The 23,417-nt window shown below is 42.6% G+C and overlaps 1 protein-coding gene across 4 annotated transcripts in view; it reads right to left on the reverse strand.

Annotated features, from left to right (window-relative positions):
- The window catches only part of AREL1 (apoptosis resistant E3 ubiquitin protein ligase 1), a 51,761-nt gene that overhangs the window by 16,416 nt on the left and 11,928 nt on the right, over positions 1–23,417 (reverse strand). For 2 of the 4 annotated variants that reach the window (XM_037984243.2, XM_037984246.2), the window contains exons 2-5: positions 13,984–14,271; positions 7,900–7,960; positions 6,752–6,978; positions 5,580–5,817 (exon numbers count right to left, since the gene is read on the reverse strand). In XM_037984243.2, coding sequence (XP_037840171.1) covers positions 5,580–5,817; positions 6,752–6,978; positions 7,900–7,915 — 481 coding nt within the window. In that variant the 5' untranslated portion in view covers positions 7,916–7,960; positions 13,984–14,271. Of the gene's footprint in view, positions 1–5,579; positions 5,818–6,751; positions 6,979–7,899; positions 7,961–13,005; positions 13,099–13,983; positions 14,272–23,417 lie in introns of all 4 variants that reach the window. The other 2 variants (XM_037984244.2, XM_037984245.2) reach the window with 2 other exon arrangements.

Consider the following 23,417-nt stretch of genomic DNA (forward strand, 5'->3'; position numbering starts at 1 on the left):
TTTATAGATTTAGTTAAGATTATTCTAAAATTTAAATGGAAAGGCAAAGGAACTAGAATAGCTAAAACAATTTTGAAAAAGAAGAATAAAGTGGAGTCAGCTTACCAATTTCAAGACTTATAAGAGCTACAGTAATCAGGCTGTGCGACTTGGCTCACACCTGTAATCCCAACACTTTGGAAGGCCAAAGCAGGGAGATCACTTGCGTCCAGGAGTTCAAGACCACCCTGGGCAACATAGTGAGACCCTATCTCTACAAAAAAGATAAAAAATTAGCTAAGCATGGTGGTACATGCCTGCAGTCCCAGCTACTCAGGAGGCTGAGGCGGGAGGATCGCTTGAACCCAGGAGGCCAAGGCTGCGGTGAATCATGATCGCACCACTGCACTCAGCCTGGGTGACAGAGTGAGACCCTGTCTCAAAAAAAAAAAAAAAGAAGAGAGAGCTACAGTAATCACGATTCTGTGGTACTGGCGGAGGGATAGGTATATAGATTAATGAAATAAGCCCCCACAAATATGTCCAACTGCTTTTTGATAAAGGTACGGAAGCAATGTAAATAGAAGAAAGATCACCTTTTCAACAAATGATGCTGGAGTAAATAGACATGCATAAGCAAAAAAAAAAAAAAAAAAGAAAAAAAAAAAAGGACCTTGACCCAAGTCTCACATATTAACATTAACTAAAAATAGATCATGACCCTAAATACAAAATTTCAAACTGTAAAAACTTTTGGGGGTAAAAAAAAAAAAAGAGAGAGAGAGAGAGGATCTGGGACCAAAGATTTCTTAGACGCTAACAGTTTGACCATAAAAGAAAAAAAATGGATACACTGGATTTCTTTCTTTCTTTTTTGAGACAGGGTCTCACTTTGTTGACCAGGCTGGAGTGTAGTGGCATGATCACAGCTCACTGCAGCCTCAATCTCCTGGGCTTAAGCTATCCTCCCATCTCCCTGCTCCAACCTACTCCCCAGTAGCTGGGACTACAGGTGCACGCCATCACGCCCAGCTAATTTATAAATTGTTTATAGAGATGAGGTCTCACTATGTTGTCCAGGCCGGTCTTGAACTCCTGGGCTCAAGTGATTCTCCTACCTTAGAAAGTGGATTTCATCAAAATTGAAAACATGTGCTCTGTGAATGACTCTGTTAAGGGAATAAGAAGAAAAGCTCAGCCTGGGCAACATGGCAAAGCCCCATCTCTACAAAAAAATACAAAAATGACCCAGGTGTGGTGGCACGTGCCATAGTCCCAGCAACTTGGGATGCTGAGGTGGGAGATCACCTAAGCCCGGAGAGGTCAAGGCTGCAGTGAGCCGTGACTGTGCTACCGCACTCCAGCATGGGTTACAGAGTGATACCCTGTCTCCAAAAAGAAAGAAAGAAAAGCTACAAATGGGGAGAAAATATTTGCAGACCATATGTTTAACAAAGGACTAGCATACAGAATATATACAGAACTCTCAAAAGTCAACAGTAAAAAACCAAAATGGGCCAGGCACAGTGGCTCATGCCTGTAATCCCAGCACTGCGGGAGGCCAAGGCGGATGGATCACCTGAGGTCAGGAGTTTGAGACCAGCCTGGCCAACAGGGCAAAACCTCATCTCTACTAAAAATAGAAAAAATTAGCTGGGCATGATAGCAGATGCCTGTAATCCCAGCTACTTGGGAGGCTGAGGCAGGAGAATTGCTTGACCCTGGGAGGCAGAGGTTGCAGTGAGCCCAGATTGTGCCATTGCACTCCAGCTTGGGTGTCAGAACGAGACTCCATCTCAAAAAAAAAGAAAAGAAAAATAAATAAATAATAATAATAATCCCATTAGATAATGGGCAAAAGGACCAGTGTGGTGGCTCACGCCTGTAATCCCAGCACTTTGCAGGGCCATGGGGGTGGATCGCTTGAGCTCAGGAGTTCGAGACCCACCTGGCCAACATGGCAAAACCCTGTCTCTACAAAATGTACAAAACTTAGCCGGGAGTGGTGGTGTGTGCCTGTAATCCCAGCTACCCAGGAGGTTGACAAAGGAGAATTGCCTGAACCCAGGAAGAGGAGGCTGCAGTGAGCCAAGGTAGCACTACTGCACTCCAGCCTGGGCAACAGAGCAAGGCCGTCTTAAAAAAAAAAAAAAAAAGAAGGAAATGAAATGAAATGAAATGAAATGAAAGGGAAGGGAAGGGGAGGGGAGGGGAGGGGAGGAGAGGAAAAGAAAATGGACAAAAGACATGAAGAGACGTTTCACCAAAGAGGATACACAGATGACAGGCACACGAAAAGATGTTCAACAGCATTAACCATTTAAGAAATGCAAATTAAAAGCACAGTGAGATACCACCACACACTTATCACAATGGCTAAAATAAAAAATGATGACAGCATTAAATGTTAGCAAGGATGTGAAAAAAAATGGATCATTCATACATTGCTAGTGGGAATGTAAAATGCTACAGCCACTCTGGAAAAGAATGTGGCAATTTAAAAGAAACTAAGCATACAACTGCAATACATCTCAGCTACTGCATACTAGAGAAATGAAAACTTACGTTCACATGAAACCTGTAGATGAATATTTATAGCAGCTTTATTCATAATAGCCCCCAAATGGAAACAACCCAGATATCTTTTAACAGGTGAATAAACAAAGTGGTACATTCAGACCACAGACTATAGGTAGAGTATCCCTAATCCAAAAACCAGAAATCCAAAATGCTCCAAAATCCAAAACATTTTGCATACCCACAGGATACTCAAAGGAAATGCTCACTGAAGCATTTAGGGTTTCAGATTTTTGGACTAGGGATGCTGAAGTGGTAAATAAGTATACTGCCAATATTCCAAAACCCCCAAAAATCTGAAATCCAAGACACTTCTAGGCAGGCACAGTGGCTCATGCTTGTAATCCCAGCACCGTGGGAGGCCGAGGCAGGAGGATCGCTTGAGGCCAGGAGTTAGGAAACCAGCTTGGTTAACATAATGAGACTCTCTCTCTACAGAACAAAAAATCAAAAAATTACCCGAGCGCGGTGGTGCACACTCGTAGTCCCAGCTACTTGGGAGGCTAAGGTGGAAGGAGCCCAGCAGGTCAAGGCTACAGTGAGCCATGATCCTGCCACTGCATTCCAGCCTGGGTGACAGAGCAAGGCCCTGTCTCAAGAACTACAAAACATTCCTACACCATGTTTGGAGAGAAAAAAACCACAAAACCACACTTCTGGTCCCAAGCATTTTGGATGAAGAATACTCAATCTGTACTACTCAGCAGTAAAAAGGAACCAACTGGCCGGGCGCGGTGGCTCAAGCCTGTAATCCCAGCACTTTGGAAGGCTGAGACAGGCAAATCACGAGGTCAGGGGATCGAGACCATCCTGGCTAACACGGTGAAACCCCGCCTCTACTAAAAAATACAAAAAACTAGCCGGGCGAGGTGGTGGGTGCCTGTAGTCCCAGCTACTTGGGAGGCTGAGGCAGAAGAATGGCATAAAACCCAGGAGGCGGAGCTTGCAGTGAGCTGAGATCCGGCCACTGCACTCTAGCCTGGGCGACACAGCCAGACTCCGTCTCAAAAAAAAAAAAAAAAGGAACCAACTACTGATACACTCAGTAACCTGGATGAATTGCCGGAAAATTATGCTGAGTGAGGAAAAGTCAACTCCAACAGGTTATATACTATATGATTTTAGTTATATAATATTCTACAAATGACAAAATTATAGAAATGGGGAATAGATTCATGGGTTGCCAGAGGTTAAGAAACAGGTTGGCAGCAGGTGGGGCAGAGGGGCAGGCACGGTGGCTCATGCTTGTAATTCCAGCACTATGGGAGGCCAAGGCTAGTGGTGCATGAGGTCAGGAGATCGAGACCATCCTGGTTAACACGGTGAAATCCTGTCTCTACTAAAAATACAAAAATTAGCTGGGCGTGGTGGCACGTGCATGTAATCCCAGCTACTCAGGGTGAGGCAGGAGAATCCGCTGAACCAGGGAATCAGAGGTTGCAGTGAGCCAAGATTGCGCCACTGCGCTCCAGCCTGGTGACAAAGCAAGACTTCGTCAAAAAAAAAAAAAAAAAAAAAGACACAAACAAACAGGTTGGGAGGGGATGGGTGTGGCTGTAAAAGGGCAACATGAGGGATCCTTTTGACCATGGAAATGTTCTGTACCTTGGCTGTATCAATGTCAATACCCTGGCTGTTATATTGTACTAGTAGTTTTGGAAGATGTTACCATTGCAGGAAACTGGGAAAATGGTATACCAGATCTCTGAGTTATTTCTTACAAATGCATATGAATATACAACTATCAAAATATTAAAAGTTTAATTTTTTAAAAAAGGCTGGTACATATAAGAATATGAGCTGTTCTCCACTGGCGGCAAGGAGGTGGGTGATGATAATTCATGTGAAAAGGAGTCTCTGAGTGAGGCACTTAAGCAAAGGAGAGGATACACGGAGAAAGAGATGGCTTGGGAGCCATTTTGCCCAGAGCCTTACTCTGCTATCAGAGAAAGAAAACTGAGGACTAGTTAAGCAAAGATACACAAATCTTAAGGCCCCACTCAGTAAGGTTTCACTTCAAAAGTTACCTAGGGACTCCAGGTCCTATTATTTCTGTGGATACCACAGCCCTTAGCCCTTAAGAACTAACCAAACTAATGACTCAGCAATTTTACCCCCAGAGTAATAAAAACACGTCAACACAAAAACTTGTACACAAATGTTCACAGCAGCATTGCCTACAGTACCCAAAAGTAGAAACAACTCGACCACCAACTGATGAAAAGATAAATAAAATGCAGCATATACACACAATGGAATATTATTTGTCAATAAAAAGAAATGAAGTACAGATTCACGCTACAGCATGACTGAAACTGGTTTAGATATTTGTACCCTCCAAATTGCACACTGAAATGTGATTCCCAATGTTGGAGCTGGGGCCTGGTGGGAGGTGATGGGGTCATAGAGGAGGATCCCTCATGAATGGCTTGGTCTCCTCCTCATGGTAATGAATAAGCTCTTGTTCTGAGTTCATGCAAAATCTGTTTGTTTAGAAAAGCCCAGCACCTCCTCCCTCTCTCTCTTGCTCCCTCTCTCACCATGTGACACTCCTGCTCCCGCTTCGCCTTCCACCATGAGTAGACACTTCGCAAGGCCTCACCAGAAGCAGATGCTGGTGCTACACTTTTTGTACAGCTTGCAGAACCGTGAGCCAAATAAACCTCTTTTCTTTATAAATTACCCAGTCTCAGGTATTTCTTTACAGCAAGACAAAAGCAGCCAAACACAGTAGGCAAATCGACAGAGACAGTAGATGAGTGGCTGCCTAGGTCTGGGGGATTTGGAGAGAAAGTGACTACTAATATGAATGGGGTTTCTTTCTGAGGTTATGAAAATGCTCTAAAATCAACTGTGAAGATGGCTCCATTTAAAGAACCATTAAACTGTATACTTTAAAAGGATGAATTTTATGGCATGTGAATTAAATCTCAATAAAGGTATTATTTTTAAAAAGGAAAGATGGGATGGAAGGAGAGAGAGGGAAGGAGACAAAGGGAAAAAGAAAGGAAAAAAGAACCTACCAGGTTGAAAAATTTTGTAGTAGGGACTATATGCCACATTTAATCCACCAAGCTTCACTGTGATTTCATAACGCCCAGCCTTGCGCACAGTGAAGGCCACTTTTACCACATTGGAATTGGGCTCCTGAAGGACTTCCTGGGTCACTGGAATTTCCACTGCTAGCTCGACATGAGAGATGTGAACTCTTAGTCCCACAGGCCGATGTGCAGGGAAAGGCTGCCCGTTCTTATAGAATAACTGCCATGGAAAGAAGGACACCCGTTAGCAAGCAGAGGAAAAGAACATTTCCTGTGTAGAGTGAGTGGGGAGAGAGGAAGTAGCTGGCAGAGATCACACTGGTAAATCCCAATACCTACCCTGTTCCTCACAGTCCTGCTCACAAAAACACAGAGAAAAACAAATCCCATCAATACTCCAAAGAAAACCATTAAGTCATGAGCAAATTCTTAACCTGTTCAGAGGACAAGGGTAGAATTTACCACTAAATCAAGAAAATGTGCATTTTAACTTGCCACTTCTGAACCACCAATGCTGCCTCCTTGGTCTTACCATCCCTTTATATTATCAATGCTAACCCAGATTTAAAGGTAAGTTAGCCGGCAGCACTGGCAATGAGTGAACTAAAGCGTTACCAGACAAAGGTAGGAGGGGTTCGGGCTCTCAAGCCAAGCTTAATGCTACAGTGAAGAAGTCAATGCAAGAGTTGGGAAATTTTTTCTGTAAAGTGCCAGAGAATAAATGTTTTGGCTTTGTGGGCCGTACACAACTACTCAACTGTCATAACTACTCAGGTGTGAAAACAGCCATAGTCAATACATGATGAATGGGTGTGGCTGTGTTCCAAGACAAACGTATTTAAAGAAACTGAAGGTGGGCCTGATTTGCTAACCCGAAGAGTAAGTACTATTACTTATTCTTTTCTGTAATATTTTTATTTTGAAAAGGTAACATTAAGGCTTAAACTTCTTCAAAGCTAAGGACCTATTAAATCAAAATGACAGAGAAATTTGTGACTCTTCCGATAGCAGCAATTCACTAGTTCCTGGAAGGGGTTGAAAAACAAGAGAAAATGTTAACATTCCAGGCCAGCACCTGATAGTGTTGAACTGGGCTCTGGAAAGCAAGTTACTCAGAAACCCCAATGGGTATGGAGACAGAAACATTCCCTTACATGCACTCGGAAGGCCATGCTGTGGCCCACCTCATAGGGGTCCTTCCAATCCCAGGAGACTTTGCAAGACCGGGGATCCAGGTAATTTCCTCGCACGTAGTCATAAATAGTCCGGTCTCCTCGGCGCTCGCGGTCCTCATTCTGGAGGAAGCTGACTACACGTGCGGCAAGCTCAAAGAGGAACTTAATTGTGAAGAAGAATGCAACCACAGACACTGTGATTCCACCTATGCAAAAGAGAGAACACACAAACCGCCTGCCAGTTACACATTATAGCTTTTCATTAAGGAACAGGCCAACCATTTCTCAAAAATTAAAGGAAGTCAGGATGAGACTGTAAGGCTGCCAAAGAAACACTGCACTGGGTACTACCTCTGTGGATAAGAAAGGAACTTCTACACCAGGGGTCAGCAACTACAGTCCTCAGGCCAAAGTCCACCCACTGCTTATTTCGGTAAATAAAGTTCCATTGGGATATAGCCACACCCATCATTTATAAGTTGTCTATGGCTACTTTTTGCCCCACACTGGCAGAGTTGAGTTATTGAAATGAGCCTTTGGAACCAAAAATATTTACTCTCTGGCCTTTTATAGAAAAAGTTTGCAAACTCTTGCTCTATACGAGCTGCATATAATGTCCGCCCTGCTCCCCACTTTCCTGCACTTGCTGGGCCCCCCACAGAAGCAGTAAAAAGGATGTGCCTTTGGTTCCCACCATTTCTTTCTTAAAATAATGCATTATTTGGGAGCCCTCCCCTCCCTTGTGTGCTTGGCAAAAGTGTTCCCCAATCCCCACCAGAGTTAGCAGTTCCCTTTTCTGGGCTCCTTCAAACTCCTGCACATTCATCTGGTATAACTTTCCTCCTCCTTGACCATTCCTCTTTATGTTATGAATGAGTACTCCTTGAAGGCAGATTTTCATCTTATTCAACTTTAGACTCCACAGTAAACAGTGTCTGGCATTGACTATAATTGCTCAATAAACCCAAATGAACGAATTCCAATGCCAACTCTGTGAAGGTACATTCTGGCATGACTAGAAATATTTCCAGCTCCATTTTCAAAGGGAAAGGAATAGGCAGAAAAGGAAAAAGAACCCAAGCAACCTTAACAAAAATATAATAGAGTTAGTTCTTTCCATAACGTACCAATAACGTAAAACATCAGGTCCCTTCAATGCCAACAGACAGCCGAGGATCACAGCTGCAGCTGTTAAAAGAAAACTTGTTTAGTTTTTTTTCTCCAACTCTGCCTTGTAGCTATCTCACAGTAAGACAGAGTGTATGGCGTGAGCCAGACAACTCTCTCGAATCTAGAGCCTTACTATTCCTGTCCTCTTTCTAGCTTGACAGGTGCCCTATAATATATTTCAGAGAAACAGAGACTGTATCATTCCCCTTGAAGACTTCCAATCTACTGACCACTCTAGGAATACCACAAACAGCCACTTGCTTTATTGCTAATTTCAAAATGCAGTAACACGGCCTTCATCTTCTTAGATCCATAGTTCCCAAGACAGTTTCCCTCCCTCATGCAAAGTGGGGCTAATTAACACATGCAAAGAGGATAATGGAGTCACTTTCACCTTATGTTTGCCTTCTGGAAGTAATTCAGCTACGTAGAAATAGCTATATAAAATGTAGAATTTTTTTTTTTTTAAAGCAAGTATCATTATCATCCTGTTGGCATTATGTAATTAAAATGAACTCTGGGTCATCCCAATAATAAGCAGTGGGTCTGAAAGGGAAGTCATTTATGCTGTTACCAATCAGGCAAACTAATGGGCCCTCTGGAAGATGAGCTCAGCAGAAAGACCAAGGAGAGGAACAAAAGGAGACTGTACTTCTCATCCTTAGTCATGCCTGTCAAGGTAGGAGTTTGAGGGAAGACTTTCACCGTTGTTAAACTTGTTTCCAGAATAACACTTCAATCTTAATTACTCATTTGATCATTTGAACCAATGAAAGTACTGCCAAGGAAAAACGCAATGTATGCTAATGTTCATATCTTATCACTGAGTCTGACCTTAGCACAGGTTGTATATTCTATTTTACAACGCACTGAATTCACTCTTTCTTTTCAAGTCAGTATACACTAAGGCTGTCAATGTTTCTTCACCTAGCACCTTTTATCAGCACTAGAATATTATGTAGAGACAAGACAGCTAAAAATTTCTAGGTTCAGATCTGGGAGGGCCCAAAACAATTTTTTTTTCAGGGTATGTTTTTACATCTGATTGTGTTTGCTTAGTTCCTCTGATAACAATATATCCAGTGGAACCCACAGAGAATAGGTAATTTGAGGAATGACTGTCAAAAGTTTCATAGAAATCCTACTTAGAGTGATTATCTAAAGTCCTACTAGAAAAGAAATCCACACGGGAACATTATAATTGTCACATGGATTAAGGTGCTCCCAAAAGGGTCTATTACAGACAATATAAAGAGCCAAAATTTGGGATCATAACTACTGAACCTCCTTCCCAAACAAGTATCTCATCTCTTGGGACCCTATGCTGAATTAGCTGGGGACCCAACAGCTATCATCTCAAAAAGCTGCTACCACCTCTCAAAAAGCATCTGTCTGCATCTTACAGGATGCACTAGATGACTTGGTGGGACCAAAACTGGCAGTTTAACTGCCTTAAATACTTCCTCAGCAGGATGCCATTCAATCAGACCCTAGATGTGAAACTTCTGGTCCTCAGGGAAGTTACAGCACTCAGCAAAGAAATGACGTATATATATGTGGCTGGTGTTACAGACTTGTGGTCTTCTTAGAGGAATAAAAGCAGTGCTAAATGTATGGCTTGAGTCATGAGGGCTGGAAAAATTCCCCCCTACTATCTCTGACAACTATAACAACCCTTTCTGTGAGAGACAGCTGACATGCAGTAATTTAGAAGCCTAGAGAACAATCCCAGGACGGCAAACTGTGTGACCTATCTAGGCTTCAGAATCTCACTGCTGTAAAAAGAGCTGAAATATAATAATTTATATGGTATCATCCCCTTTAGTATGATATGATTTCAATGCAACTCCCCACAGCAATCAAAGCTCTAGTCAAACAGCATAACAAATAGTATAAGATAGAGGATAAGGTGACAGACTCTAGAGTTAGGTTACCTGGCTTCAAATCTATGCCCCACCATTCATAATGTGACCCTGGACAAGTCATTCAATCTTTGTAAAGGGGTGCCAGTTTCCTTATATATACCTCATAGAGTGCTGTGAGGATTAAATGAGTTAACACATACAAGCAGCCTATAGTACTGCCTGGCACACAGTGAGTTCTCAAAGTTTTAATGATTATTACAATTATTATCAATAGTAGCACCAGTATCACTACTCCTTTACTTCAAAGCTGATAGGAAACTCCTCTCTACTGGCCCACACTTTCTTCAAAGAGAAATGCATCTGAACTCCAAAAGGCATGGCTTCTATTACTGTCCCTAAACAGTCTGCATGGGAGTTCTTTATACTATTCTAATTATAAGACTAAAAAATTTTACAATAAAGGGTTAAAAACTCATCCTAAAATAATTCGTCCAACAAATACTGAGTACTTATTTAATGTGTCAGGTATAGGGGGAACAAAGTAGAACACGAGAGCCACAGTCCAGTTATCACGAAGCTGGCAGTAATGAGCTTTACCTTGTGGAGTCCTCGGCCATTTTTCCCTTGTCACTTATTTCTCAATCAAATCATCACTATTGATTTTCAAGATCACCTAAACCTTCTCCAATAAGTCAACTCTACATTTCTGCCCCACCTCTCTTCATCATTTAAAACTCAACACACCAATTACTACTTTTTCCCCAAACAACTTTCTTCTTGAAACCTCCTCATGACCAGGGAGTTAGCTCTATCAATTCCTCACTCACTGATATTAACTTTACGAAATGTCCCACTGCTCTACAACGGCTCTCAAACCACTCCCCACCCCCACAGTATTTACCCACCTCCCAGTTTCACCCATGGTCACATTCTGAATTTGCCTTCTTTCTACATTTTCCCCCTTTCTGGTTCTTCCTGAATTATCTCGAAAGCCCTTCTATTTTTTTCTTTTTTTTTTTTTGAGACAGAGTCTTGCTCTGTTGCCCAGGCTGGAGTGCAGTGTAACAATCTCAGCTCTCCGCAACCTCCACCTCCCGGGTTCAAGCAATTCTCCTGCCTCAGCCTCCCGAGTAGCTGGGATTACAGGTGCCCGCCACCATGCTCGGCTAATTTTTTGTAATTTTTTTTGTTTTGTTTTTTGTAGAGATGGGGTTTCAACATGTCAGCCAGGCTGGTCTTGAACTCCTGACCTCAAGTGATCCACCTGTCTTGGCTTCCCAAAGTGTTGGGATTACAAGCGTGAGTCATCACGTCCAGCCAGGCTTCTCTACTTTTGTCACTTAAATCACTTTTATTCCAGATTTTACGTCTGTTCTGAAGCATTTTCTGAAAGCATGTTCTCCTGTCGGGGGCTCTCTCTGCCCTGTATCTACTGCTATCCCTACCCCACACTATTCTATTTGGCCTCAGTTGCTACAATACCTCGTTATTCATCCTATGATCTATCCAAATTAAATCCTTTACACTTTTACATACAGCTCTGAAATGTCTCCTCTCCATTCCTTTTGAAAACTCATCTCCTCTGCCTAGAATATCCTCTTCCCTTTTATTCTCTACACATGGAACATCTCCTGATCCTAAGGTCTAGGAAAAATCTTATCCACTTTCTCCAAAATCTTCCCTAATACTAAATTTAGAAATTCTTTTCCTCTTGTGAATTTCCATAGAACATTGTTTTTATTTATCTTATAGCACTTTTATTCTTTTTTTTTTTTTTTTTTGGGACGGAGTTTCACTCTTGTTGCCCAGGCTGGAGTGCAATGGCACCATCTCGGCTCATTGCAACCTTTGCCTCCAAGGTTCAAGCGATTCTCCTGCCTCAGCCTCCCAAGTACCTGGGATTACAGGCATGCACCACCACGCCCAGCTAATTTTGTATTTTTAGTAGAGATGGGGTTTCTCCATGTTGGTCTGGCTGGTCTCAAACTCCTGACCTCAGGTGATCCGCCCGCCTCAGCCTCCCAAAGTGCTGGGATTACAGGCGTGAGCCACCATGCTCGGCCTAGCACTTTTATTCTTTTAGTCTCGTTTTTTCATTTTAGAGTGGTTATGAGTAGTCTTAAAAATCCTCCAGGCTGGGCATGGTGGCTCATGTCTGTAATCCCAGCACTTTGGGAGGCTAAGGCGGGAAGATCACTTGAGCTCAGGAGTTTGAGACCAGTGGGACCTCATCTCTACTAAAATTTGAAAACAAATTAGCTGGGCGTGCTAGTGCACACCTATATCCAGCTACTGGAGGCAGGGAGGGGGCTTGAGGCAGGAGGATTTCTTGAGCCCAGGAGGTTGAGGCTGCAGTGAGCCCTGGTGGCACCACTGCACTCCAACCTGGGCAACAGAGTGAGACCCTGTCTCCAAAAAAAAAATGCTCCAAAGAAACCAACATAATTGCATATAGTAACTTCAATAAATATGAATAAGATCAAATGTCTGTCCTTTTCTTTGTCCAGAATGCCTAAGGATCAGGAATTTTCCATATGGGATCTTCCTTGTAGACAGAGCTTGAAAGGATTTCTCTGATTAACAGTGTACTCACTTGAGCCATGGGTTATAAGTTCCTCAACCTAAAAGTTGCCAATTTAATTCAGTTCAACGAGCAGGTATCAAATGCCCACCACTGGGGTTGCAGATTCCCATGCATGGTATTTTTTACAGCAGTTTCTATGGCACCCTTTACTTTTTGCTATTCATATTTTTCTGTATGAAATTATTTTGGAACTTTCCCAAGTCTAATTCCAGCACAAACAAGTATGTAAGGCTCTACTGTACTATTTCATCCAATTGTTAAGAGTATTTTGTGTGTTTTCAAGTTCCTCTCTTTAGTGTCCTTGACCTTTATAAATATGGCATATTGTGATACTTTAAGCTAGAAGAAAAATGTGACAGTAGTAAATTAACAACTTTCTACCTGCTTATCGAGTCACTTATCACAGGCCGAACACTGCCTTCAGTGCTTTACATATGTTAGCCTAAGTAATTGCCACCACAACAACTTGGTAAGATGAATACTATCATTCTCGTTTTATGGATTTTTTTTTTTAAGCTGGGCTTAAAGTTGCTGAATATCTCACATTGGAATAAGTGACAGAGTTGAGATTCAAGCCTGGCTGGGAAAGCCTAACAGGGCATGGCAGCTCATACCTGTAATCCCAGCACTTTGGGAGGCCAAGGCAGGAGGATCTCTTGAGCTCAAGAGTTCGGAACCAGCCTGAGCAACATGGCAAAACCCCGTTTCTACAAAAAATACAAATAAAAAATTAGTCAGGATGTCATAGTGCACGCCTGTAGTCCCAGCCACTTGGGAGGCTGAGGCGGGAGGACTGCTTGAGCCCAGGAGGTCAAGGCTGCAGTGAGCCATGATTGTGCTACAGAACTCCAGCCTGGAGACAGAGAAAGACCCAGTCTCCCAAAAAAAAAAAAAAAAAAAGGCTGTGTCTAACTCTGAAGCTCAATGCACTTAACCTCTATAGTGAATCATGAAAAAGAATAAAGTCATAAGGATAGTGAAGTATTTGGGGAAAAAAAGATTTACGAAAACAGGTAAAACAAAGTATGAGAAACACTATCCAATCTTACTGTGACGAATCTCATAGCAAAGCTAAAATTAGAAAGATAAACTCCTATGGCTCTTTTTTTAATCTTTTGAAATATAAATAAAGCATGACAAAGAAAAGTGGAATGCAATGCCAATTCTCTAGTGCAGAAATATCACTTGCTTACGAAGGATCCTGGTCTGGTTGCTTAATACTATAGCATTTTGGCTCACATTACCTACAAAAGGGGAAAAATACTTGAAAATATCTGTCTCAAGGGACTGTTAGAAAGTTGATTAACATACATATTTTAAAATCCTCTGCTTTTTCGGAGCATAAAGATTTTTAATTACAATAGCAACTAAATTTTAGCCCCAACATTGAATATCAGTTGTGAAAAAGTCGTTTCCCAAAAATGGAGAACTGGTTTCTTCATATTTAAAAATGCTCTGCTGGGGACAAAGTCAATTCTCACTGCAACTGTATACTTCAACAGCTATCCCTTGCTAAAAAGGCTTAGGAACTGCTCACTGGATCCATGTTCTACATCCCAATAACTAAAGCTCAAGTCAGTCTATTACCTTACCTTTAAACGAGGGCCCATGTTCTGAGAACCAAGTAGAGCACTCCTATTCACCAAGGCAGGTCACTTTTGGCCCCTTTCACCTTGTCTTCCAACTTCCACATGAAAGAAAAACGCCGCAAGGTCAACAGAAAGGGTCTATCCATCAGACTTTGTCACAGTAACCAGGTCAGTGTTTCTGGGATGAACTGGATGAATTCCAGGGTAGAGAAATACAGCCCAAGAATATATCATTCCTGGACTTCTCTCTAGTGCAGGGTGCAATCGGCTGCCAAAGGATGCCCCAGGATCCTGTCCAAAAAAGAAAATAGGGTTAGTTGGAACAGGTTTTTATTTGCGAAAAAGATTCCCCAGAAAAAAAACAAAGAGAAGGTACAACAGGCAGTGGAAATCGAGACACTAAAAATAACCAAGAATTAGTCAACTCTGACCAAGCATTCTCAATTAAAACTCCACATAGTTTCCTTGAGGCCTCTGACTCCACAAGAAAAGTCAACTGGCAAACTCACTGTCTATAACTATTTCTTCAGCTGAGAAGTGCCAGAGCTTCTTTCAGTTCAGTGTCCCCAAATACTTCCCTATCCTTATGATTTTATTCTTTTTCATGATTCAGCATAGAGGTTAAGAGCACTGAGCTTCAGAATTAGACACAGGTTTTTTTTTTTTTTTTTTTTGACAGGGTCTTTCTCCGTCACCCAGGTTGGAGTGCAGTGGCATGATTACAGCTCACTACAGCCTTGACCTCCTGGGCTCAAGTGATCCTCCCGCCTCAGCCTCCCAAGTAGCTGGGACTGCAGGCATGCACTACCACACCTGGCTAATTTTTTATTTGTATTTTTTGTAGAGACGGGGTTTTGCCATGTTGCTCAGGCTGGTCTCTAACTCCTGAGCTCAAGAGATCCTCCTGCCTTGGCCTCCCAAAGTGCTGGGATTACAGGTGTAAGTCCATTCTTCAGTAGAAGCAAACTAGGCCACAGACTTAAAGAGTAACCTTCAGCACAACCACATACCCAGTTTGAATATAATGGGGCTGCAGCACAGGGTCTGGAGCAACCACAAAGACAAGTGAGATGAAAGCACAGACAGAACTGGGTTACGGAGGGCCTTATATGCCATGATAAGGAATTGAGACAATATTCAGCTGGAAAGGAGAAACCTCCAAAGAGCTTTAAAGCCCAATCTATCAGCCTATGCAGTCTGCTCCCTTCGTGCCCACATATGCATTTCCAACACATGCTTAAATAAAGTTGATTTTATATTTAAAACAGTAAAACCTGCTACTACGAGTCAGGGGAAAATCCGTGAACTTTCAAAATAAAGTCACTAAATAAAGTGCAGTGAAGTCAGTTTATAACTCTCAAAGATATTCATGAACCAAAAATGTAGCAGAAAGGGGGTTTATGGCAATGCATATACAAACAGCCACCATAAGACAAATGAGAAGAGACTACTAATTAGTAAATGCAGAGACAGTCTTACCATATGGCAGGAACTGTTCTCAGTACTTCATACATACAAACTCACAGATACAATTATCCCTATTTTAACACAGATACAATTATCCCTATTTTACAGATGAGGAAACTGGGACACAAAAAGGTTAAAGTCCTTTTCCAGGAAAACACACAGTGAGTAGTGGAGCTGAGTCAAACTCAGACAACCCGGACCCAGGATCCATGCTTTTAATGACTACCCTACTGCCTCTCTACTATGGAAAACTAAGGAAGAAAGCACAAAATGCTAAAAGAACAGAATGAGTGAAGACTAGCAAATGAAATTAAGTTGGCAAACTTTTATCATTAAAAATAAGTAAGTATATGTATCTAGTTTAAAATACAGCAACATGGCCGGGCACGGTAGTTCACGCCTGTAATCCCAGTACTTTGGGAGGCCAAGGCAGGCAGATCACTTGAGCCCAAGAGTTCAAGACCAGCCTGGGCAACATAACAAAACCCCATCTCTACAAAAAATACAAAAATTAGCCAGGCATGGTGGCAGGCACCTGTGGTCCCAGCTACTTGCAGGCTGAGGTCGGGGTTGGCTTGAGCCCAGGAGGCAGAGGTTGTAGTGAGCTGAGATCATGCCACTGCACTCCAGCCTGAGCAACAGAGCCAGATCCAGTCTCAAATAAATAAATAAATAAATAAATAAATAAAGCCAACAGACTTGCCAAGTACAAGAGCCAAAACCTGGGTCAACTGGCAACTGGAACCAGCTTAAAGGATCCACAAACAACAGACTATATACATAAGCTGTAAGAGATCCCTATGTAGAATACTATATGAGGAATTTTTAAATGACACTTTTAGGGAATAAACAACATAGGGAAATGCTCACAAACAAAATGTTGAATAAAAAAGCAGGCACAAAACTGTTTATGTAGCACAAGCCCACATTTAGAAATATAACATTACATAAAGAAGACTGAAAGGAAAAATAGAAAAATATTAATAGTGATCATTTCTTGGTATATGGAATTATAAATAATTTTTATTTTCTACCTGTATTGTACCTTTCAGTGTTTTTCAAATTCTTAATGTTGCAAGAACATGTAAAAAGTTTCTATTTCTGGAGAACACATTTTTGGGGGGGACTGATTTTCCTTAAATAAGCAAGAGAATGGGCAAGTTATCCTTTCTGAAATAAGAAAATGGTATAAAGAAATTAAGATAACAGATTGTACTGAACTTTTCTTTGTTTTTGTTTTTGAGATAGAGTCTCGTTCTATTGCCCAGGCTACAGTGCAGTGGCATGATCTTGGCTCACCGCCTCACTACAACCTCCACCTCCTGGGTTCAAGCTATTCTCCTGCCTCAGCCTCCCTAGTAGCTGGGACTACAGGTGCGCACTACTATGTCCGGCTAGTTTTTGTATTTTTGGTAGAGACAGGGTTTCACCATGTTGGCCAGGCTGGTCTTGAACTCCTGACCACAGGTGATTTGCCCGCCTCAGCTTCCCAAAGTGCTAGGATTACAGGCATGAGCCACCACACCCGGCCTGAACTTTTATTTCTATTCACTATGATCTTAGTAGGTTTCCAACCCTGTAATCAGCTATTTGATTATTAAATCAAATAACTCCTAGTTCTAATGTAAGCTTTACTGTCCCTACCATGAGCTACCATGCTCACCCCAATGCTTCAGCATCTCTACTGAGCTTCAAAACTCAACTCAAGCACTCCCCCTTCTCTGGTCCTGCTCCAAGGCCTCTCTGAGGACTCTACCCATACCAGATAGAATCAACCACTTCCTCCTTTGTGGTACTTCTCTGCTGAAGATACCTCTGTAATAGCATTTATTAGTCTGTATTGAAATTATTTGTTTATATAGCAGTCCTCCTAATAGATTGTGGACTCCCCAAGGAACACTGACCAGGTCATATCATTGCCTCCCCATGGCTAGTATGGTGTTCAGCCCTGCTATTTCAGAGTCTACTTTCACAAGATCCCCAGGTGAGTCCTATGCATGCTGAAGTTTGAGAAACATGGTTTAGACTCTAGAGCAGTCAGTATGAGAAGGGGCTCAACATTCTGTATCTCTAACAGGTTCACAGGTAATGCTGATGCTGCTGGTCTCCTAGACCACACTTTCACATATGCCCCTGTTGTCCTAGCTACTCGGAAGCTAAGGCAGAAGGATCTCCTAAGCCCAGAAGTTTGAGGCTGCCATGAGCTGTGATCACACACACAGAGAGAGAGAGAGAGAGAGAGAGAGCCATGAAAAACATGATATAAAAGTCCATTTCAAAATTTTGGTGCATACAGAGCTAGTGGCAGCACACAGAAGTTCTGATATCACCTACTGATGTCCACCAAATGACAAGACAAAAGAAAGGTGTTTGCTTTGTAAGATGTAATCTCCAGCATTCTCCACAGAGAAGCACCAGCCATGAGTCCAGGGACATGAACTTAAAAAAACAAATCATCCAATTATCAAAAAGCGCATAGGTTAGGGTAGTCTAACTAAGCAGGTTCCAAGAATATATCAGACACTTTGGATTATTAGTTTACATTTACTATGGCTTAATTCCACTCTTGGTTTATACTCCCCAACCCTAAATCCCACCATAAAATATTACCCTCCTCCATCAAGTTTATACTCTTGAGATATTTATACAGTTGTCTATTTCTGCTATCGTGGTTTAGACAAGTTATACGGTTTTCATTTATACTTTCTTCATCCGTCAGCCCCTCTAGTCTCTTAATCATCCTGTGGGTCTTCTGTGAACTCTCTCCAGCTGGTCCCCAACAATCCGGTAATGAGGTGCCTCCAAATGAATGCGGCCTTCCAGGGACAGCCTCATTAGTCAGAACAGGATGAACTCACTCTCCTCAGTTCTATGACATAATACTCCTGAGTAGGCAATCCCCCAAATCACAGAAATCTAATGTGCCGCCATATTAGACTGTACCCCATTCTATAACTCCCAGATGTGGACATCGGGGCATGCTAGAATGTGCTAGAAGCCAGAGGATAAATGACACATGTTCCCACGGCATCTATTTCACTAGAGGATGAGTGACTGGGGAGAGAAAAAAAAGTTCACGCTAAATCAAACTCATAGATAATAAAATAGAATGCAATATTTGCATGAATTTCTAAAGATAAAACAGGGGTATGTTGAATATATTAACAGATATTCTGAACTTGAAGCAGAAAGGCTGCTTGGGGCTCTGCTCCTAGCACCAAGGAGTTAACATGTCCTTTACCACTAGAGGTAATTGAGCCAAAACCCTCACTCAACTTCTGATCTACTGTGCATTACCACTCATCCCATATACTCACATTTTAAATGATATTTTTCTGCTATGTTTCCCCATCCTGGATATCTATATCTATTTTCTCTTTGCCTAAAATCATTTGCTGCAGGAACACATGTCATTTATTGTCTGGCTTCTAGAACATTCTTGCATGCCCTGATGCCCAAATCTGGGAGGCATGAAATGGGGTTACAGTCTAATTGACTCTATAATTCACAGACTACCAACATCTATAGGTTCCTCTGCATCGTTCATTCTTCATTCATTTCACAATTCTTGAGCATTTGCTATATGTTGGGCTGTGTGCTAAAAGCTAAAGTCACAAGGATAAATAAGACAGGGTGCTTTCTTAACCTCAATGAACTTGGTTCACCACGGGAGAAGGACAATGCAATGTTGCAAGTGCCATAAAAGAGGAATAAGCAAAGTATGGAGGGCAGAGGAAGGAGAGGTAACTGCATGTGCAAGTGGAAAAGCAGAGACAACAGAGCTGATTACTTAAGGATGAGTAAGCAGGTTGGGCATAGTGGTTCATACCTGTAATCCCAGCACTTTGGAGGCTGAGGTGGGAGGATGGCTTGCGCCCAGGAGTTCAAGACTAATCTAGGTAACATAGTGAGATCCCATCTCTAAAAAAAAAAAAAAAAGTTGGGTGTAGCGGTATGCACCTATGGTCCCAGCTACTCAGGAGACTGAGGTGGGAGGATCATTTGAGCCCAGGAGGCTGAGGCTGCAGTTAGCCCTGATTGCTCCACTACACTTCCGCCCAGGTGAAGAGCAAGACCCTGTCTCCAAAGAAAAGCAAAGTGTTTAGAAAGACTACCTGGGGCTAAACTGGGATGACTACCATGTAGTGGTTAAGAGCATGAATCTTACTACTGAATGATCTTAGACAAGTTACAGCAGGTCCTCAAACAACATCAGTTTCATTCAACACTGTTTTCTTATAATTTTGAGAAGTAAAAAAATTGACTCCTGGCAGGCACCAATGTGTGGAGTTCACACATTCTCTGTGTGGGTTTTCTCTGGATACTTGGATTTCCTCCCACATCCCAAAGATGTGCACTTCAAAGTTAACTGGTATGTCTAAAGTGTCCCAGTCTAAGTGAGGGTGAGGGATATGTGTGTGTGTGTGTGTGTGTGTGTGTGTGTGTGTGTGTGTGTGAGAGAGAGAGAGAGAGAGAACACGAGCAAGAGAGAGAGAGAGAGAGCGCACGAGCGAGAGAACCAGAGCCCTGCAATAGAATGGCGTCCCATCCAGCGTTGGTTCCCAACTTGCACCCTAAGCCCTGGCCACCCTCAACCGTGGACTGGAATAATTGGGTAAATGTTACAATTATCTAACTTGATTTTATCAATCTTTCTTATACATACTGCTCTCATTTATTTCAATATGTATATTATGTTCTGCTCTTTATTTAAAATAGTTTGGTGATATTTTTGTGACCAGAAATATGCCATAGGAACTTAATTCTTATTTATATCAATTAGCCTATGGTAAAACTGGTTTCAATATACATCATTCTGTTTGAAGTAGAAGTTTCCAAGAACCTATCGACATCAAGTGAGGACTTGCTGTACTTAAACTTCTCTTCAGTTGCCTCATATGTAAAATGGAGATGCACCGAGAAAAGGAAGGAATCCAGCTGCTCTTGGAGAACAAGACTTGGAGAATAAGGAAAAGGAGAATTGGTTGAGACTGAAACTTTACACCCAGGTGACATGGAGTGCCTTGGGGGACAAGGCTCTATCTACAGACCAGGCTGCTGGGTTGCCAGGTTATGAGGGTGGTTTGTGCCAGGCCACAACAGCCCAACCCACAGTAAGTGAGGAAGATGGCTTGAATCTACCTGAAGGACTCATTGGTTTTCCAGAGAGATTCCATGTAGAAATAACCACGGAAACAATCCAAAATAATGGATTTTCCAGTGTTCTCTCAAGGATGACGATAACAAGAATCAACCTTTATTGAGAACTTACTATGTGCCAAGCACTGAAGTGCTTCATCTATATTATCTCATTTAACCCTCACATCAACCATATGAGGAAAGCATACTTTATCCATATTTTATAGATTAGGAAACAGAGGCACAGGAAGCTAAAATAACTTGCCTATAGCCATCCAGTTTATAAGTGAAGGAGTCAAGCAATGTGATTCCAGAGCTTACACTCTCTCTTTACTCTTAACTGGGAATACTGATGTATCAAAAAGAACTTCCAGAAGGGGAGAAAAAATATATTATTCTTGGGATAGGAAGAATTAAGCTCAGAAATATTTAATTTGAAATTTTAGCTGGGTGTGGTGGCTCACACCTGTAATTCCAGCACTTTGGGAGGCCGAGGCGGGCGGATCAGGAGCTTAGGAAATCAAGACCATCCTGGCTAAATCGGTGAAACCCTGTCTCGACTAAAAATACAAAAAAATTAGCCAGGCGTGGTGGCGGGCACCTGTATTCCCAGCTACTAGGGAGGCTAAGGCAGGAGAATTGGTTGAAACCAGGAGGCGGAGGTTGCAGTGAGCTGAGATCACACCACTGCACTCCAGCCTGGGCAACAGAGCGAGGGTCCCTCTCAGAAAAAAAAAAAAAAAAAAAAGGAATATGACTTCATTTTGACTTTAAGCAACAAAAAACAAAAGATGTTTTTTAACCAAGAGAGAAAAAGGATCACACATTTTAAATGAAGAAACTCTGGGGACAATGTGAAAGGGGGACAGGCCCATTAATGAACACAGGATAAGGGGCTACTGGTTCAATGGAGTAGCTACACACTGGCCACAATATAGACAGGGTCCAACGTAGACCCTCATTAGTCACATTGGTTGAGGGTGGCCAGGGCCTAGGGAACCAGGCCCTGGATGGGTTGCTCTCCTGCTTTATGCTCTCAGAAGCAACAGGATCAATGACCTGTGAGGTCAAATGGATAAAGGAAAGGAAGAACCCAAGGACAAAGGCAAATTTTCTATTGTTGGGAGCCTGGATAAATGAAGAAGAACTAAGGAGGCAAAGCAAACATGAAAGAAAAGATGTATTAGTCCATTTTCATGCTGCTGATAAAGACATACCAGAGACTGGGTAATTTATAAAGAAAAAGAGGTTTAATGGACCCACAGTTCCATGTGGCTGGGGAGGCCTCACAATCACGGTGGAAGGTGAAAGGCATGTCTTACATGGTGGCAGGCAAGAGAGAATGAGAGCCAAGCAAAAAGAGAAACCCCTTACAAAATCATCAGATCTTGTGAGACTTATTCACTACCACAAGAACAGTATGAGCGAAACTGTCTCTGTGATTCAATTATCTCCCACTGGATCCCTCCCATAACACATGAGAATTATGGGAACTATAATTCAAGATGAGATTTGGATGGGGACACAGCCAAACCATATCATCCCACCCCAGCCCCTCCCAAATCTCATGTCCTCACATTTCAAAACCAATCATGCCTTCCCAACAGTCCTCCAACTCATTTCAGTATTAACTCAAAGTTCACAATCCAAAGTCTCATCTGAGACAAAGCAAGTCCCTTCCACCTATGACCCTGTAAAATCAAAATCAAGTTAGTTACTTTCTAGATACAATGGGACTACAGGCAATGGGTAAATATACCTGTTCCAAATGGGAGAAACTGGCCAAAACAAAGGGGCTACAGGGCCCATGCAAGTCCAAAATCCAGCAGCGCAGTCAAATCTCAAAGCTCCAAAATGATCTTCTTTGACTCCAAGTCTCACATCCAGGTCACGCTGATGCAAGAGGTGGGTTCCCATGGTCTGGGGCAGCTCCACCCCTGTGGCTTTGCAGGGTACAGCCTCCTCTGCAGCTGCTTTCACGGGCTAGCACTGAGTGTCTGAGGCTTTTCCAGGCACATGGTGCAAGCTGTCAATGAATCTACCACTCTGGGGTCTGGAAGACAGTGGCCCTCTTCTTACAGCTCCACTAGACAGTGCCGCAGGGACTCTGTGTGGAAGCTTCAACCCCACATTTCCCTCCCACGTTGCCCTAGTAGAGGTTCTCCATGAGGGTCCTGCACCATAGCTGACTTCTGCCCGAACATTCAGGAGTTTTCCATACGTCCTCTGAAATCCAGGTGGAGGTTCTCAAACCTCAATTCTTGACTTCTGTGCACCCACAGGCTCAACATCATGTGTAAGCTGCCAAGGCTTAGGGCTTGCACCTTCTGAAGCGACGGCCCAAGCTGTACCTTGGCTCCTTTTAGCCACAGCTGGAGCAACTGGGGCACAGGGCACCAAGTCCCCTACACTGCACACAGCACGGGGGACCTGGGCCCAGCCTTCGAAACCATTTTTTCCTCCTGGGCCTCCAGGTCTGTGATGGGAGTGGCTGCTGTGAAAACCTCTGACATGCCCTGGCGACATTTTCCCCATTGTCTTGGTGATTAGGCTCCTCTTTACTTACGCAAATTTCTGTAGCCAGCTTGAATTTCTCCTCAAAAAATGGGTTTTTCTTTTCTATCGCCACTGTCAGGCTGCAAATTTTCCAAACCTTTACGCTCTGCTTCCCTTTTAAACGTAAGTTCCAATTTCAGATCATTTCTCTCAAGTCCAAAGTTCCAGAGTTCTAGGCAGGAGCAAAATGCTTCCAGTCTCTTTGCTAAAGCATAACAAGAGTGACCTTTGCTCCAGTCCCCAACAAGTTGCTCATCTCCATCTGAGACCACCTC

Source organism: Chlorocebus sabaeus, chromosome 24 (genome assembly GCF_047675955.1).
Source record: "Chlorocebus sabaeus isolate Y175 chromosome 24, mChlSab1.0.hap1, whole genome shotgun sequence".
Classification (NCBI taxonomy): Eukaryota; Metazoa; Chordata; class Mammalia; order Primates; family Cercopithecidae; genus Chlorocebus; species Chlorocebus sabaeus.